General features: G+C 53.6%; 1 protein-coding gene across 1 annotated transcript in view; it reads right to left on the bottom strand.

Annotated features, from left to right (window-relative positions):
- Positions 1 to 3,896: 3,896 nt before the first annotated feature.
- Positions 3,897 to 17,445, bottom strand: part of OC90 (otoconin 90) — a 30,255-nt gene continuing 16,706 nt past the window's right edge. Inside the window, exons 9-14 of the mRNA XM_049632906.1 lie at positions 15,505 to 15,552; positions 13,602 to 13,655; positions 9,609 to 9,725; positions 8,423 to 8,594; positions 5,834 to 5,940; positions 3,897 to 4,401 (exon numbers count right to left, since the gene is read on the bottom strand). Coding sequence (XP_049488863.1) covers positions 4,067 to 4,401; positions 5,834 to 5,940; positions 8,423 to 8,594; positions 9,609 to 9,725; positions 13,602 to 13,655; positions 15,505 to 15,552 — 833 coding nt within the window. The 3' untranslated portion in view covers positions 3,897 to 4,066. The remainder of the gene's footprint in view (positions 4,402 to 5,833; positions 5,941 to 8,422; positions 8,595 to 9,608; positions 9,726 to 13,601; positions 13,656 to 15,504; positions 15,553 to 17,445) is intronic.

Genomic DNA, 17,445 nt, shown 5'->3' with positions numbered 1-17,445 from the left:
TACACTTGCCTCATTTTTTTTTCCTTGACATTGAATAGCTAACATATAAATGTTCCTTAGATTTGTGTTGCCTCTGACTGCTTAGAGTTTGATTGTCATTGGAGTTGACCTGAATATACACGCACGCGTGCGCACACACACACGGTACACCCCATAATGCTTCTGTACTCGTTACCTTTTAGAATAATACTACACTTCACCAGCAATTAGCATCTCTCTTCTTTCTGTCCAAAAATGGAACCGATTTGTCTTATTCATGCCAGTATATGTAGCAAATGTAACAAAGTGAGCTTCTTGTAATGTAAAAATTCCCTTTGCAATTCCTATGGAAGCAATAAAACAAAATCAGATTACTTCCGTATAAGTACATATGTATAATAGTGACTGCATTTACCAAGTCAAGTTTGTTTAATATTTTGCTTTCGTTAAAAATGAAGAGCTCTTAGGAGGAATCAGGTTGCCAGGGGGCCGCATCCTCACATACGTCGAAGAACCAGAACGGCAACTGCCAGTCGTGACGAGATGCGGCGAAGGTGGAGCTCTCGGTGTGAGCCGGGAAAGCTTCGCTGCCCTCTCTGCACCAGGCTTCTGGTTTGCATCTCTCCTTGTCGTGTAAATTCTCTCCGAAAAAAAGAGCGGCTCCAGGCCCCTCCGCCCCCTGGTTCGCTGATGCTACTTCCGGGAAGCTGCTGCATAGAAGGAGCAGCCTGTGTTATGTGCTGTGTCACTTGCTTTTCTTTCTAGCCCTAACTTGTTGGATCCTGTCAGCCGTTCTGATGAATACTGATCTCAAGCACCAAGTTCAAATGAATGAAAAAGCAGAGCCAAGACAGAGCATCAAGCCCTGCCTTCTGTTCCGCTGTCTTTGCCTTGTACTTGTGCTTTGAGTCACAGGCAGACTCTGAGGAGGGCACGGTCGTAGGCTGCTGTAGGAGAACCCGGGCTAAGACACAGGCTTACACGCGGGGATTGTTCAGGGCCGCGGTCCCAGCAAACCCGGCCAGGGCCCGGAACAGTGCCATGCAAGGAGAAGAGCTCGTTAGGGGGATTCATTTATGAATTGTGTGTCACTGTAGGTGACCGGAGGTCCATCTCAGCACTGCCCACCCAGGTGATGAAAGCCGGGGAAGCGTGCCTTTCATTTTCCAGGGTGGCCTGTTGGCAGTAACTACCCCCTGCCCCGCCCCCATTTCTGGAATGTGTACCTGAGCACCGAGTGGTTTCCCACGGTGCCCCATGCTTCCTTCTCAGAGGAGTACTGTGTCAGATCGCGAGGAGAATGGAAGTTCGGAAGGCAGATGTCGGACCCCCACCTCTCTGAATGCGGCAGGTGGAAGCCTGTGTGGAACCAGTTGTCACCGCGGTGTGCGGGTTAAGAGGTAGGGTTGGATGATTGATGTAGAGTCAGGTAAAAGGTGTTCAACAGAGTACTGTCTAGTTTGGTATTTAAGCTGGGAGCATCAGATTTATAATTTTATACTTCCTTTAAATCAGTCAAGGGAGGGACTTTTAAAGATGGGAGATTTTAGGGCACGTTTGCATGTTGATTAGATTGTCACAGAAGAAAAGGGATAAATTGATTTTAAAAGGAAGCATGTACAGGGATCAAACCCTGGAGAAGGCTGTAGAGTGTTGTACACAGGGCCTTATGGGAGGGATTGACCTTTGATCCAGATTAAGGAACACTTCACTGTAAGGAGACGGAAGAGAAAGACTGCAGGTAATTTTGTAGCTTTGGCAGCAGGAAAGTGAGGGCGTTCCCATTAGAAACCTTCACTTTTTCAAAGTGGAGTGTCAGCTGGGACCATTGTTGCTGGACGATTCTCTCTGCCTCTTGTGTCCGTGCTTGTCCTGTGAGCATGCAGACACCAACAGCCTTTATTTAGCCTGGACCACCTCCCCCAGGATGTAGTATAGCAAACAGACCATGGGAAGGTAGGGATGGTGTCTCCCTTTGAAGCCAAGGGCAGGCCTGCTCACTCTCATGGAGAAAGAGAATGTGTTCTGGGATAAAGGTCAGGTGGGCTTACCACCAGGATAGTTTTAGGTTACCTAAACTCAGGGTTCTCCCATGTAATGAAGCTGTGTGGTGTGTGTGTGTGTGTGTGTGTGTGTGTGTGTGTGTGTGGTCTGCATCAGGGCTCGAGGGAGCAGCATAAATGCTGCTGGGGCTACTGCCTTTACTGTAGGTAATGAAGTCCTTTGTCTCTGACCCAGGTGTCTCGTGTCCTCTGCCAGCACCCTTGCAGTGCACATCAACTAAGCTGCAAGGAGGGTGAGATCTCAGGCCCTTCTCGGTCCTCCAGAGTCATGAGCTGAGTGCGAGGGGAAGGTGTGGGGAGGTCTGAAGAGAGGAGCTAAAACCAGACAGTTGTCCTGGAGAGCAGGAACATCAACTTTTTAAGAAGAGGTTGAGCGCCCGCATGAGGTTTAAAGGTTGTGAACTACGAGAGCGAGGTGGGTCACATCAGTTTTTCTTTTCCCTGAGCAACGACCAGCCGCCTCCGGTGAAGATGTGAAGGCAGATGGTCGCCATACAGGTGGTAGGCTGGCACCACGACTGCCAGTGGGAGCAGACAGTTGGTAAATCGCTTTGGGCTAAAGGAAGGAGGAACAAGCCAGCAACGTAGTAGTTGGAGAAACTGCCATCAGCGACCGGCCTGCCTCTGCCATCGGATGCGTGCTGGCCGATGCCAGCCGCTAGCACCTGCACGTCTTTGCCTGAGGCTTTCTCTGGGCCCCGGAGCCCACTTCGCTCCCACGTGCCGCAGGCCAGAGGGCAGTCTCGCCCTCCCCAGGAGTATTGGCTGATCTGCTAGAAGCTGACGTCCTGATCTCGCTCCTCTCTCCGTGCATGTATTCTACTTCCAGCTGTACCTGGTTTGCTAAGGCACCTTTCATTATCTTTCCTGTCCTGTTTCTTTGGTCTCCGGTCAGGCTTGCCCTCACTTTCCAACGGAACTTGCTCTCAAGTTCTTGTCAGAGGGTTCGCTTTGAGAACCCAAAGTTTAGTTTGGGAGAACCCAAACTTTGGCTGCTAGCTAAAGTCACCTGGTTGAAAAGGTGCCGGTGTGTTGGATTCATCAAAAGGTGTCCTCACGTGATTGCCTTGGAAGGCAGGGAAGGATGTCCGCTGTTGGCTTCACGCCACAACCTTTCAGTTTCTTACCCTGGCCTCCCAACTTCAGAATATTTGTCTGCCGTGAGAAGGTCAGCAGCGCTGAACTCTAGCGGGTCCTGAGGAGCAGACAGGGACTCTTCTCTCCCTACCAGACACGTGGTTGGTGGGGGATTGGGAACCTAGGATGTGATGTGAAGCAAGGAGTTTGTGTTCCTACCAAATATTGGGGGGGATTCTGGTAATACACTGCCTTCTGCCTGGTACCCGGTCAGGTGAGCGGGTGGATGGAAGGATGGCTAGCGTTTCAGAAATTTTACAGCTACCGTGATACTGATTTGCCTCTGTCAGCACGGGCAGTTAAACCCCCAAAACTTCCAGCCACTGGGATAAACCCTTTAAAAACGAACAGACAAAAAGTCCAGGACCTGAGACAAGCGTGAGCAGTGATCCTTCCTGGTGGTGGCCACGGCCCATGACACATGGCCACTCGTAACAACTAGAACGGCAGGTATGTTTTCAGGGCTCCTACCGGCAGGTGTGTTATCTCAGTTCTTCGTAGACATCCCCGACGGGTCATTGGTGTCCCGTAGGTCATAAGATCGATTAAATACGCTCCTTTGTTTTTAATAGAAGAAAAAGTCATCTTCAGTTATCATAGAGTGGAGATAATAATAATTGTCTGCTCCGTGGCTCTGTCTTCTTACCTTTGACATCCACCCATGCACCGGTATCTACGACATGTCATGAAAACCAAACCAAAACCAACACTGATGGGAGTATTTATTGAGATGCCAAGGTGGGCTGAAGGAAGTACAGAGCCCTCGTCCGCCCCCTCTAAATGCGCATTCCCATGCGGGCTGACACTGCCGTGCCAGGGTCGCCCCGGCCCTCTTCCCCTTGAGCCTGTGCTGAGGACAGAGAGGAGGATGCCCTAACGGGAGGAAACTACAGGGTGTGCTCGTCACTTCCTCTGGGGATCTGTCTGGGGCCATGTTGGTGCCTGGTCCCCACACCACCCGGCGGCTTCCCCGGAGACCTTCTGCTTCTTCTCAGGCCCTCCACGTGGGGCGTGGCCTCCTCGCTGTTCTCCTCAGAGCTGGAGCTGAGGGAGGAGGCCGCAGGCCCTCCGTGCGAGCTGTCCTCACAGGACGGCCTGTGGCCCTGGCACTCTCGTTTGCCCGAGGACTTGAGGCTTCGGTTAAAGAAGGCAGAGGCCATGCACTCGGCCGCCGTCCGGTCACAGGCACAAAGCAGCTTCGCGCACAGGCTCTGCCCCACACCTTCGAGGGCGAGAACAGAGTAGCGGACGTGAGGGAAGGACGTGGCCGGCCTGTCTGGCCCTCGGCCCTGTCCCCCCACCCGCCATCTTGTTACCTCCTGGCATCCAGCATACGTGATCTCCCTGCTGGGAATGTTCTCGCTTTCTCCTCCTGGTTAACTCCTACCCGTTTGTCAAGACTCCCCTTGGCATCCGCTCCTCTAGAAAGCTTCCCTGACGCCCCTCAGTAAAGGGGGGGGGGTGGTCTTTCCTGTGGACACTCATCAAATCCTAACTATGGTTCTACCTTCCAGCACGTTGTGTGTTAATGACCTTGTGCATTAATCATCTGTTTCCACCTTCCCCTCTTGCTGGACAGAGGACCTTGCTGGCAGAGCCCATGTGCTCAAGCACCTAAGTAAGTCGATCCCTGACACCCATTTGCCGAGTTAGCACTCGGGAAATATTTGTTGGAAGGAACCGTTACTTCTCCGGGCCAGACTTTCTGCCTTCGTCAAATGGAAGTAGTTGTTGTCCAATCTGTTTTAACGTTGCCAGACAAAATACGGGATGCCCAGTTAAATGTGCATTTCAGACAAATGTGTTCATAGAAGTTATGTCCATTCGGGGCATGCTTACACTAAACAATTATTTGTTTATCTGAAATGCAAGTTCATGGATTTTTATTTGCTAGGTCTGGCAACCCCACCCGATTTCTCGAATGTTGCATGGCGTGGGGTTGGGGGTGGATATCATGTGTGTGATGAGGAAATGAAGCCGGTTCTAAAAGCGGGCTCGAGGCGCGTGAGAGTGACGCTCGCTCACAGGGACGCCAGTTCTCAGACGTCCCCGCCGAGGCTCCCGGGGGAGGGGGGAGGGGGCCGTAGGCACATCTCTCCCATCGGCCAGGGCTCTCCCTTTTTATGGGGTTCCCCGGGGGTCTCACTTGGGGAAAGATTTCTGCTTCTTAGGGAGAGAAGAAAAATGCCACGAGACCCTTGAGCACTCGAGCACGAGGACTCTGTCCTCGGTCCTCGGCAACATGGTTTTCCGGGCCTCACTCCTGCCACTGACTTGTTTCTGCCTGTGTGACCCTGGCCTTGGCCACCGCCTCATAAAGGGGAGACTCGGCGCCCCTTCAGAGGATAGTTGGGCGTATTAGCCGTTAACACACCCTGCGAGCTCAGGCCAGTACGTGGTGGGCACTGCGTATGCACGGGCTGTTGATGTTATCCCCGGTCCCCTCCTCGCCAGCTCTGCGGGCAGCTGGTGACTTAGCCTCTTGAACTTCAGGGCCCTCGTCAGTATAGGGCCCTAACTGTGCCTCACGGTTAAGAGTGTTAAATCACATTCTAGACGAAAACGTGATGGGGGGAGCATCAGTAGGCATGAGCCGTACGTGACGCTGACATGAACGAAGGGAACGGCTCGCTGCACGGGCCCGCGGCACTTACACTTGGCTGTACCGTCCACGCACTCCGCCGGTGACCGAGGAAGCCTCTCGAGCAGGCAGCCCAGCCTTCTCACCTGCTCCAAGCAGCAGTGGTGGGAAAAACAGCACCTAAGACCAAAGACAACCCAGCTGCCCAAGGCGCTCCTTCAAGCCCTGCTTCTCCCACAATCCCTACAGCAGTGAGAGAAGCCAAGGCCGCCTTTCCAACGCACATAGGACCACCATGTGTGGCTGTTTAAGTTGTGCACTGCACAAAGATGCCACATCTAAGACCGTGTCAGTCACGCTGTATGCATCTTATTATTAAAAATGTTCTTTTTTTGTATTTTTATCACAACTCTGTTGACTGCAAAGCTTTTCCTTTTTATTACAATAATTTGCCCACAGATGGAAATAGTCTTGAGGAAGGGGTGCTGTCTTTCGTTTACACAAAGGAACCGCGTGGCAGTGACCCCACTGCCTCCAACCTTTTACATAATAGAATAATTAATCCCACATCCATAGGGCACCCCCTTGGCCCCCAGCCTTGAAAGAGAGCAGAGCATAAATAAAAAACAGCATCTAGAAAAGTGTCCCACACGGAGCAAGACCTCGGTAACCGTATGGGAATGAATGAAACAGTGTCTTGCTTTTTAGCCTGATAAAGCCTCACAGTTGCCAGTGTCCTCTAGCCACACGGACATCTGAAATCATCTTGTGACACCTCCAGCCCATAGGAGATGCCACTCCCCCGAAATCCTCCCTTTGCAACTCGTCCCATCCTTAAATGGTGCTCACGTGCTGTTGGAGACCACAGCCAGAGCAGGGCCCAGTCACAGCCTTTGGTAACGCTTGTGCTCAGCCAAGGTATCAGCTGTGCCTGTTGCCAGCAACCCCAGTGTGCCCGTCACATTAGCTGGTGGCTGGAGGTCCACGTAGGCAGCCCCACTCAGCTGTTGTTAAAGCTGAGCCCCACTGTCTGGTGCGTGCACCTGCCCGGGGTCGGGGGTGGTGGGTAGCTAAAATAATTGTTAAAATCTGAAGGTAGTGAGTGAATGAATCAGAAATCACGTATGATCAAAATGCCCTTAAAAGTCACCCCAGGTGCCCAGAATGTAAAGCATACGTGGTTTTGAAAAGACCCCCTTGCGGAAAATGGTATCAATTTGAGAACCTCTTCCTTGGTCAAGACTATGGCTGGCAGTGTTGATTCCTTCCCTGTGAATGTCAAGGAAGCCATATTGACTTCCTTGGTCAATATGCCTGGTCGTACCTCATGTTTTTGTGCAATATGGCCGGTGGTCAGGAGGCCTCCAAAAGCATCCCCCTATCCTTCCATGGGACCCTAGGTTTCTACCCCTTGCCCCATCTGCCTGAGTGCTGTGGCCTCAGGGACAGTAGTATTTACGTTGTTCTCTGTCTCGGAGAGCGGAGGGCGAGCTGTTGAACTTCCGAGTGTAGACAATCTATGATTGTTATACACTCTGCTGGAATAAACACGTCTTCCGTGTCACCCGGTGGGAAGGAAGTTCGGAAGGTGGCCTCTGCAGCCGAGCCCCTCGCTTCCTCCCCACGAGATTCCCTGCAGCGGAGCTCGATGACGGGGTGAGGGCAGAAGGGCCCGTGGAGGTGAGTGACACGGGCTCCCAGACACCATCGCACCTACAGGTGACATGCCCCATGCGCCTGCCATCCCTGCTTCCAGGATGGTCTGTGGCTGTCGATTTCCCTTCGGTGGCCCCCCATCCCAAGGGGCCCCACGCCTCTTGAGCGCCGAGCTCTCCACTGGCCGGCCGTGGGCCTGGGCGGTCCTCATGTGCAGTCGTTAACGCCGTATCAACTCTGCCCTCAGAATATTCCTGCAACTCCTGTCTAGGTCGGCTCCTGCCCCGTTTCCTCCGTCTCCTCCGTGGCATTTATCGCGTTGCTGGTCTTTTTGTTGCATTGCCCGTCTCGTGCCCGGTGCAGCACTATTTGCTGTAACGGCACTGGCCGCGTGTTTCGATCTGCTTGGTTCGGGTGTAACCATTTGTGTGTCTCCCACACCTAGCACGGTGCCTGGCACCGAGCAAAAGCTCAAGAAATGCGGGCTGAGTGCATACGCGAGGGAATGGACATACTCATCAATGCACGAGGTCGCTGAAAATTCTTCCAGGAGTGGCAGCTATAAAACATAGCAGTTAAACTTCAAAGTTATTGAGAAGCTGATTTTCACTGTGGCCACCTGCAGGGCACCCTCAGCCAGGGGGGGAGGGGGGCTGCCAATGTGACGTGTTGGTCGTTGCACAATAGGCAGATTTGGGGTCGTTGCAAAATAGGCAGATTTGGGGTCGTTGCAAAATAGGCAGATGGACTCTCTTAGGGCAGCAGGGCAGTACCTGGGGCAGAGCTAAAAGAGCTCTAGACTCCCCACCTGGAAAGGTCCGGACCCGTGTAGGTCTGCCCCTTCGTAGCTGAACGGCCTCAGTCAAGGCTGAGCCTCAACTGCTCATCAGGAAACTGGGCCCATGATGGCAGCAAGCCGTCCTGAGTGGGCTAGTGCTTCTCTGTGAAGCCGCGGCCAGCGGGCCCTCTCAGTGACCGCTGTCCCGCCACCCTCGCTCGTCCCTACCTGTCCAGGGCATCCCTCGGCTCGCCTTGTCCTTCTTGCCCACAGTAGCAGCCGTAAGCTTCAAATTCCTCCGGGCATCGGGACGTCAGACAAAAGAGCATCTCTCCCAGCTGAGGCATCGCCCGCGTGATGTTCCTGCTTCCCAGGTGCAGGAAGGTGACCCTGTCACAGGCTGGCGAGACGCAGGACTGTCAGGAGAGCAGGGAACACTGGGACGGCATTCACGGTGATTCACGTGGGTACTGAGGGTCCAGGGAAACTCTGTGTCCTCGCCTCCCCCGTTTCCTGGGAAAACCGCCACCGCCAGTACAACCCCCCCCCCATGCCCCCCCCACCGCCCTGTCTGCTGTGTGGCACGAGTTGTGTTTCAGAGAACAAGCCTTTCCCTCCAGGCTTCTGCGGCCCTCGCCCAGGCTCCTGGTCAAATCCCCCTGAGGGGTAAGGGGGCTGGTCAGGACTCCAGGTGCTTTTCGGCCACATCTGATTACGGAGTGGAGGGACTGTGTCCACCTGAGGCCCTGGCAGGGGCCCAGCATCCTGGGGGCGTCCTGGCCGGCCTCCCAGGCTTCCTGACCCCACCAGGAACCCCCGCCTTCCGCCAGGGCTCTCCCTTCAGGGGCCTGGAATTTCTTTCTCTGCCTCCGCCTCTGCCCTCCTCCTGCACCCTCCTCCGCACCCCATTCCCTGCCTCCCCTGCCTGTAGCTTTGGCCAACTTAGGCTACGGTCCACCGTGCAAACCCCGCGACCACATGGTTCGGGGGGGAGGGGGACCGAGGAACCAGGGGCCTTGCGAAGGGCTCCCGGCCTGGCCCTCTCAAATGCAGCTCTCTCCACTGCCCTGCTGGGAGGAGGGGAGAGAAAGGGACAGTTAGGAACGCCCCGGTGTTTCTTTCTTTCCAACAACCGCGGTGTGGGTAGTGCCACCCACGTTCTTCCCCCGGGGGCCAGCGTGAGGGGTGGGAGCACGAGACCAGCGGGCCCCTTTCCCCGGCTCAGCAGCTGAGTGGCCACAGGCAGGTCAGGGCCCGTCTGTATCTCCCGAGCTCACCTGGCAAGGAGCGGCCCCTTGAGGTAGCACCGACAGGAGGTCACAGCGTGATACCGTGGCCCGAAGGGCTTTGCTCCCGACCCATGCGGAGGATCTCAAGGCCGAGAGAGGCCACGTGCTTCTCTGATCCTGCCTACCTTTTCCAGTTGTCTCCCCTGGGCCACTTTTGATGGATGACGCAGCAAAGCCCAGAGACTTCAAGCCAGCGGGGACGATGGTTACACCGGGTGCCGAGGCAGCCGTCTCTGCGGATCCTGAAAACGCACAGCGTGACGGCTCATGTTCAAAAGGTGGCCCAAGAAGACATTTGCAGGTGGACACACGATCAAGGCCAAATGCAGACAGGCGTTTCAGGAGAACAAAGTGTTCGGGTAGTGTCCTCGATCTGGGTCTGCAGACGTCAGGGCTGAGTCTTGGGGATCCGCGGATGTTGCGTGGGAATTTCCGAATGCCCCGCGATAACCTCGAAGCGGACAGGAGCCCATGCCACGTGGATGACCTCCCACAACGAGGACTGTCACAGCCTGCCAGGCCTGTGTGTGTTGTGTTAACTGCCATGCACCTGCCAAGCTGGGGGGGCCTGGCATGGTGTTCACAAGTGAAGGAGTGGGGTGCCCGGGGGGCTCAGTCGGGTAAGCGTCCGTCTTTAGCTCAGGTCATGATCTCACGGTCCGTGAGTTCGAGCCCCGCGTCGGGCTCTGTGCTGACAGCCCCGAGCCTGGAGCCTGCTTCGGATTCTGTGTCTCCCTCCCTCTCTGCCCCTCCCCTGCTGACCCTCTGTCTCCCAAAAATAAACGTTTAAAAAAAATTAAAAAACAACAACAAATGAAGGGGTAACAAGCACAGTGGATCCTGAAGCCAGCCCCTGGTCCTCAGCAGTGTTGGCGAGCAGGACCCCGCCTCGGACTCCTCGGAATACGGGAGCAGCTTCTCGCCACACTCAGAGTTAGGTGCCAGGTCCTTGCCGTGGCCGTGAGGCAGCCAGGGGTCTGGCCCTGCCCATCCCCCCACCCCCAGGCTCCCTGGCACCGTCCAGATCCCCCTTTGCTCTGTGTCTGCCCCATCTATTCTTTTGGCCAGAGGTGGGGATGTCTCCAACCCAGTCTGGTCCAGACAGAGGGAGCCTCGTGGGCTCCGCCCCCCACCATCTGTGGACCCAGAGCGCTGGGTGAGGCAGGGGCATCTCAAGGGCCCCCTGACTTGCAGTCTTTCCCCAGACCCTCCATGCTGGTTTGCTTCATATCCCTGGGCGTCTGTGTCCTTGCTCAGCACTCCGTTCCCTGGGGGTTGGGCACACAGCCTTAGCAGCCCTGTTGTAACCTCCGTCTAACATCGTGCCCCCCTCTCCAATCCCATAAACAGAAACCCACGAGCGGGTTTCTTTCCATCGTGTTCCAAACTGCTGGGAGCTGACAGATTCTCTCCTTGACCAGCCTCTAGCTGGCCTCCTCTGGGCCTTCTTCTCGGCCAGGCCTCGACCTTGACCTATGAGAACTTCAAATTCACGGCACAAACTCTTCCATCCATGCCCTGCCCCCACACTAAGGAGACGCTCACCAACCCCAGCCTGGTGTCCCCAGGATGACCCAGCCTCCCACTTCCCCTTGACTTCCTGCCTGAGAAAGTGCAGGGCAGCCAAGAGAACTTAACAGCTTGAGACGCTCGCGGACCCAACACTTGCCTTTGCCTACGTTTTCAGAAAACAGCCCCCTCCCCCCATTTTGGAATTTTTTTGCTTCCCTGATTCTGCTGGAGCTCCCAATAGCTGTCCGCCCTCCCATTCGCCCTCTCAAAGGCCCTCTCACCTCCACCCAGATCCTAGCCAAGCTCAGGGACCCTGGAGTCTCCCCTCCCGGCTGCAGAAACCTGAATAAAATTGTCTTGCCACTTTTTTAAGTTTATTTATCCATTTGGTGGGGGGTGGGGAGGGGCAGAGGGAGAGAGACAGAGAGAGAGAGAGAGAGAGAGAGAGAGAATCCCACTCAGTGCAGAGCTCAACACAGGGCTCGATCCCACAAACCATGAGATCATGACCTGAGCCGAAGTTGGATGCTAACCTGACTGAGCCACCCAGGCGTCCCTAGCCTCTCTCAATTTTAATTTCCCCATTTCTAAAACTATGTTAATAATACCTGTGTTAAATGTTTATTTATTTTGAAAGAGAGAGAGTGCATGCAAGTAAGGGAAGGGTAGAGAGAGACAGAGAGAGAGAGAGAGAGAGAGAGAGAGAGAGAGAGAATCCCAAGCAGGCTCTAAGCTGTCAATGTAGAGCCTGATGCAGGGCTCGATCTCACAAACTGCGGGAGCATAACCTGAGCTGAAACTGAGAGTCGGACCTAGGGCCACCCAGGCGCCCCAATGATACCTGTTTTGTGTGTGAATAATCCTTCTAGCCGAATGCCTAGCAAGGAGGCAACGGTCTACAGCAGCCGTTAGAATCGCTCGGGGAGGGTGATGACACATCTGGTCTGGGGTTGGAGGCTCTGCAGGCGGAAAACTCTATCGGCAGATGGAGCCCCAGAAGCCCGTTTGTCTCTCTGCTGAGTCTGAGCGTCCTGCTAGAAGCCCTCCCCCTCTGAGGAAGAGCTTTCTGGATCATTGGTGCTAATCAAACACGAGACCCCCACCTCATCCCCTTAGAGGAGGGCCTGTGGCATCCCTCACCCTGCCTGAACGGCCACCCCAAATGCCTCTCGCTCCCCAACTCCCAGGCTGAGAAGGTCACTGTGCACCTGAGGGCAAAGTCGGTCCAAGTCTCAATGCCCTCAGCTCTGACACTGGGGACCCACCTCCATAAATTCGGTTAAGATTTGGGAATTCTGGAGGCACCTGGGTGGCTCAGTTGGTCAAGTGTCTGACTCGATCCTGGCTCAGGTCATGATCTCATAATTCATGGGTTCAAGCCCCACGTAGAGCTCTGCTTGGGATTCTCTCTGCCCCTTCCCCTCTTGCACTCTCTCTCTTTCAAAATAAATAAACTTAAAACAAAAAAAAAAGATTTGAGAATTCTGTCCAGGCCTGGTCCAAAGCTCCCGGAGTGAGAGGCCAGCCACTCTTGGGTACAAAAACCACTCCTTTCAATTTTCCTCGGAGGGGAGAAGGAGGAAAAATGAGCTACCGTGGGTCTTTTTTTTTCTATTAAAACAACAGAGGTTTTTGTTTGCTTGCTTTTAAATAATAGTACACGGTATTAGTCATGGGATCCACAGATGAGGGCCAGTTTTTCTCCAGGGCAATTTGGCAACATGGGGTGAGCCCTATAAGGATCACGCCCTCAGTAATTCAGCTTCTCGGCATTTGTGGTGACAAATGAATCCAAAGTAGTGGGTTTAAAGCCTAAATCTATTATTCACAATAACAGATGTTAGAGATAATTGGCTAAATACACTTATGGTCTTCCGTACCAGAAACTGTGGTACAGCCACTCAAAATCATGTTATAGGAACATATTTAATATCAGGGGAGTATCACCTCATTAAAAAGATTTTTTTTAATGTTTATTTATTTTTGAGACAGAGAGAGACAGAGCATGAGCAGGAGAGGGGCAGAGAGAGAGGGAGACACAGAATCCGAAGCAGGCTCCAGGCTCTGAGCTGTCAGCACAGAGCCCGACGCGGGGCTCGAACCCACGAACCTCCGTGAGATCATGACCTGAGCCAAAGTCGGATGCTTAACCGACTGAGCCACCCAGGCGCCCCGTCACCTCATGTTTTAAGTGATAACAGCTCAGACTTGCAAAGCCGTGGCACCAAGCGATCTTGGTTCATGTTAATTCATGTTAATTAAGGTCAAAGAGCTGCCCTGCCGCTGGGGAGACAGTAGAGGGAAATGCCTCCAGCTGTTGAAAGTGGCTGTCTGTATAATGTGAAATTACAGGTGATTTAAATAGAAAACAATACACAGTTTTCTATATTTTTCTAAAAGCATCTCTTTATCAGGTAGGCTTCCCTTTCTACCTTTTCTTCCCTTTCTTTCGAAATGGACCTACCTTTTAACTTCCTTTGTCTGCTCTTGGGAGAGGGTGTAAGAGGGAATTGGTTCATGGTTCTTCCATGTTTTAGAAGACACCAGATCTCATAAACGTATAGGGATGACGGTTATATGCAGGCGGGAGGACCCGGTGTGCTTACCCGGAGCGGGTATGGTCTGAGCGGCTTCTGCGCCTTGCTGGCCTTGGCCTGCGCCTGCCCACAAAAAAAGAGAGATAGGATCAGTGTTGACTCCCGTCTGTCCCACCCTGGCTTCCAGAAGCGGTTGCCATCCCAGGGGCACAGGAGGCAATGTGCTCGTTGCTCTGCCCCTGGTTACCTCCCAGGAGCTGGTGGTGATGGCTGGGTCGCTGCTAAGCCAAAGAGACTGCCCTCCCCAGACACGGGCTTGCTGGCAAAAGCAGCCGCGCGACCTGCAGGTCTCGAAGCAGGTGCATCTTTGAGCTACTTGAGGAAAGCAGACTTCTCCAGAGTTTCAACCAACAAAAACCTTTTTTTAACCACGTATTTTTGAACGAAGAAGAACAAGGCAGCAGAAGGGCTCTAGTTGCCTGCTATGTGGCTTCCGGGAGACGGCTGAGCCCCGGTTCCCTGCGAAATGAGATGGTTGTCGTTTAACTGCGATTAGGCTCCTACTACGCTATAGACTGGGTGTTTGTGCTTCCCCCAAACTCATGTGTTGAAACCTGATTCCCAGCGGGATGAGCTTGGGGACTTTAGAGGCGATTAGGTCAGGAGGATGGAGCCTTCATGAATGGGATTCGTGCCCTTACGAAAGAGACCCCACAGAGTTCCCTGGCTCCTTCCACCATGTGGGAACACAGCAAGAAGGTGGCTGTCTAGGAAGCAGGCGTCCCTGAACTTGACCATGCTGGTGTCTTGAGCTTGGACTTCCAGCCTCTAGAACCATGAGACATAAATTGCGTTGTTCACAGGCTACTGACATTTTGTTGTAGCAGCAGGAACAGACTAAGACCTACTACAACCCAGACACAGTATTCAGTGCTTTGCTCGTCCTAAACAACAACCCCACAAATTAGTACTGTGCTCACCCTCACTCAGAGATGAGAACGGGGGCACACAGAGAAGACAGGTCACTTACTGTTGGTCATGGAGCTAGGAAGTCACAGAATGCAGTTTCCCCAGGCCACTTGGCCAGAGGTGGCTGTCCTAACCACTGAGCTAGGGGGCTGTTGCACTTCTGGCCGTACTACAGAGAGCCAGTGGTGGTAACTCCCAGCACCATGGGGGAAGGAAGGAAACTGCCTTAAATTCAGTGTGTCAAAGGTCAAGATTGCCATGGTGATACGTCGAGATCGGGCTCACGAGTCTACTGCTGTGGACACAGAACCTCCGAGGTTCTAAGCCAGGAAGATGGTTCTCTTCAAAGTAAAATTCGCAGGTTCAGAACGAACGGAATACTACGCTGTCCTACCCCAGGCAAACGACTGCCCCTCAGAGTGCCTCCTTTACCTGTCAAATGGGGCCTCCTAGAACCAGGGGGATGAACCCAGAGGATGGGCGTAGGGGCTTAGGAACGGGCCGACACATTGAAGTCCTCCGTGATGTCGCTGCCTGTTAACCAAGGAATCTGTTTATTCATTCTTAGTAATTAGCCAATGGTTACTATGAGAGATATATGCTTATTAGTAAAGAGTCCATGGTTATTCATCACCACAAGCAAAGTAAATGATTGGATTACTTCTTCCGAGGACACATTGGCCTAGATGTTTTTAGGGACGAGGCTGTTCTCCGTGAGTCACCACGACACGGAACAAGACGGAACAAGACGGAACGACACGAGACGGGACAAGTCTTACAACCTGAGACTGGGCTAGAGACCAGTCCAGCGAGTCTGGTGCGGAACCACCTGTAACTTTTAACCTCCCGGAGCCCCAGTTTCCTACATCATCTGAAAAGTGGGTATACTAATGTGTCTTCTGGGGCCCGTCAAAGAGCCGTCATCAGAACTGAGCATGTATATTTAGATGGCATGTCGCCACCGGATCCCGTGCTGTCCTCCTGCGGAGTCTTCTCTGCTTACTTGTCCTGGAGGGCGTGGTCAGCGGGTCGGCTCTGGTCTCAGGAGCCACTGTGGAAAGAAACCACTCACTTCAATTACCCGCCCAGCTCAGCACGTAAGCCAGGCAGGGGTTGCCTGCAAACAAAACAGCTTTGGGGGCCGAGGGACTGGGGGGCCGAGGAGAGGAAGCCCTTGGCAGTCTGATCAGGAACATGGACACGCTGGTCTCCATTAAGTGCACAAGGGGCCACATTAGCACCAGGCCTGTTTGTAGGCAAAGAGACCAGCCAATGGCCCCTTTGGGAGAACGAGACACTATATGCCCTTGCTGGAGCAGGTCCACGGGGGAAGGCACCCGAAGGGGGGGTGCAGTCTAGCGGTAAGGACGGAACGCCATACAGGCCTCGAACCCCAGTCCGCCACCCAGCTCCATGTCTCGGACAATTTCTCTCTCCAGCTCACTTTACCATCTCTGTGTGGGGTTGATGATTTCATCGGGTTGTGTGAGCGTTAAATGAGATTTAATATTTGAAGCAAATTGTCCGGTGTCCCGCATTGCTTTTTTCACAGCCGCACCAGACTTCCGAAGAAGACGCTGGCCCAGAATCCTCCCCTGCTCTCTCTCATTTAATCCCCTGCCACCCCGGAGGACTGGTGTAACCATCCCTTTCCAGGGGCTGGTAAACCCTGGCTCAGCCCTCGGCCTGTTTTTGCAAATAACGTTTTAGCGGAACACGTTCACACCCATCCAGGTACCGATGTTATGGTTCCAGTCCAAATGACCGAGTTGGGTCATTGTGACAGAGACCATATGGCCCACAAAGCCTAAAATATTTACTATCTGGCCCTTTACAGAAAAAAAAAAAAAAAAAAAAAAAAAAAAAAGGCCAGTCGCGGCTCTCTGAAGTGAAATGGAAGATTAGAGAGGGCGAACCATGCTTTCAGAGTCCTACAGCTGAAAAATGGGAGAGCCAGGAGTCCATCCCAAAGCTGCTGGACTCCAAAGCATGGTTGTCGCATGACACGATGGTGAGAACAGTCACGGGCCCTTTGTCTTTTTCCCTTGTGACTGAAGCTTCTTCCTGCATTCAGGCTCCCTCCTTTCCTGGAGGGCATTTGTGGGCACTGCTAGGTCATGGGTGTGTGTGCGTAAGTGCTGGGGGACCGGCGTGTGAGTGCACGAACTCTCTTTCGCCAGTTAGACTCTAGGTTCCTTACGAAGCGTGTTTTCTCTGCACCATGCCCAGGGTGATGATGGCTGAGGCTGCAGAAAGTGGAAAATGTGCCAACTGAGGGTGATTCGGAGATTGTCTCGTGGGCAGCGAAGCCCGAGGCGCAGGCTCGGTTCCTGATGGAAGTGGCCACTGTGGGTCATGCGGGGAATGGTTGCCGTGCGGGCGGGGCACATGGTGAAGCTTTGGCTGGGTTCGGGTGCCATTGCCTCTTCTCCTAGACCTGGAGTCCAAGGCACGGGCTGCCCGAGAGCCGTTGGGGATGAGATGCCCTTGGACATGGAGGGCAGCCGGGGATCAGCTGCACAGTGAGCTCGTGCGTCTTTTCTCACGGCAGCAGCCGCGGAGGAGAGAAAGGCTCAAACTTCTGGGAAGGTGGCGGTGCAGGGCGATCCCCCTGAGGCATAGAATTGCCAAGTGTGGCAAATAAAAAATACAGGATGCCCAGTTAAATTCAGATTTCACACGAGCGACAGATCACTCTTCGATATGAGTATATCCCGTGCAAATTCTGCGACATACTTCTACTAAAACAGTATTTGTGGTGCATCTGAAATTCAGCGTCAGGTGACCGAGGGTGACTATCCTGCATCTGACAATTCTACCGAGGTGGGAAGAGGGGTGTGGGAGAAAGCAGAGCGAAGAGAGAAGAGATGCGGGGGTCGGGAGGAACTGAGTGGCTCTGGAATGTTCTTGAGCAGTCTCAATGCAATCCCGGGCAGGGGGCATT

Source organism: Panthera uncia, chromosome F2 (assembly GCF_023721935.1).
Source record: "Panthera uncia isolate 11264 chromosome F2, Puncia_PCG_1.0, whole genome shotgun sequence".
NCBI lineage: Eukaryota > Metazoa > Chordata > Mammalia > Carnivora > Felidae > Panthera > Panthera uncia.
This window is presented reverse-complemented; position numbering and strand designations above follow the sequence as displayed.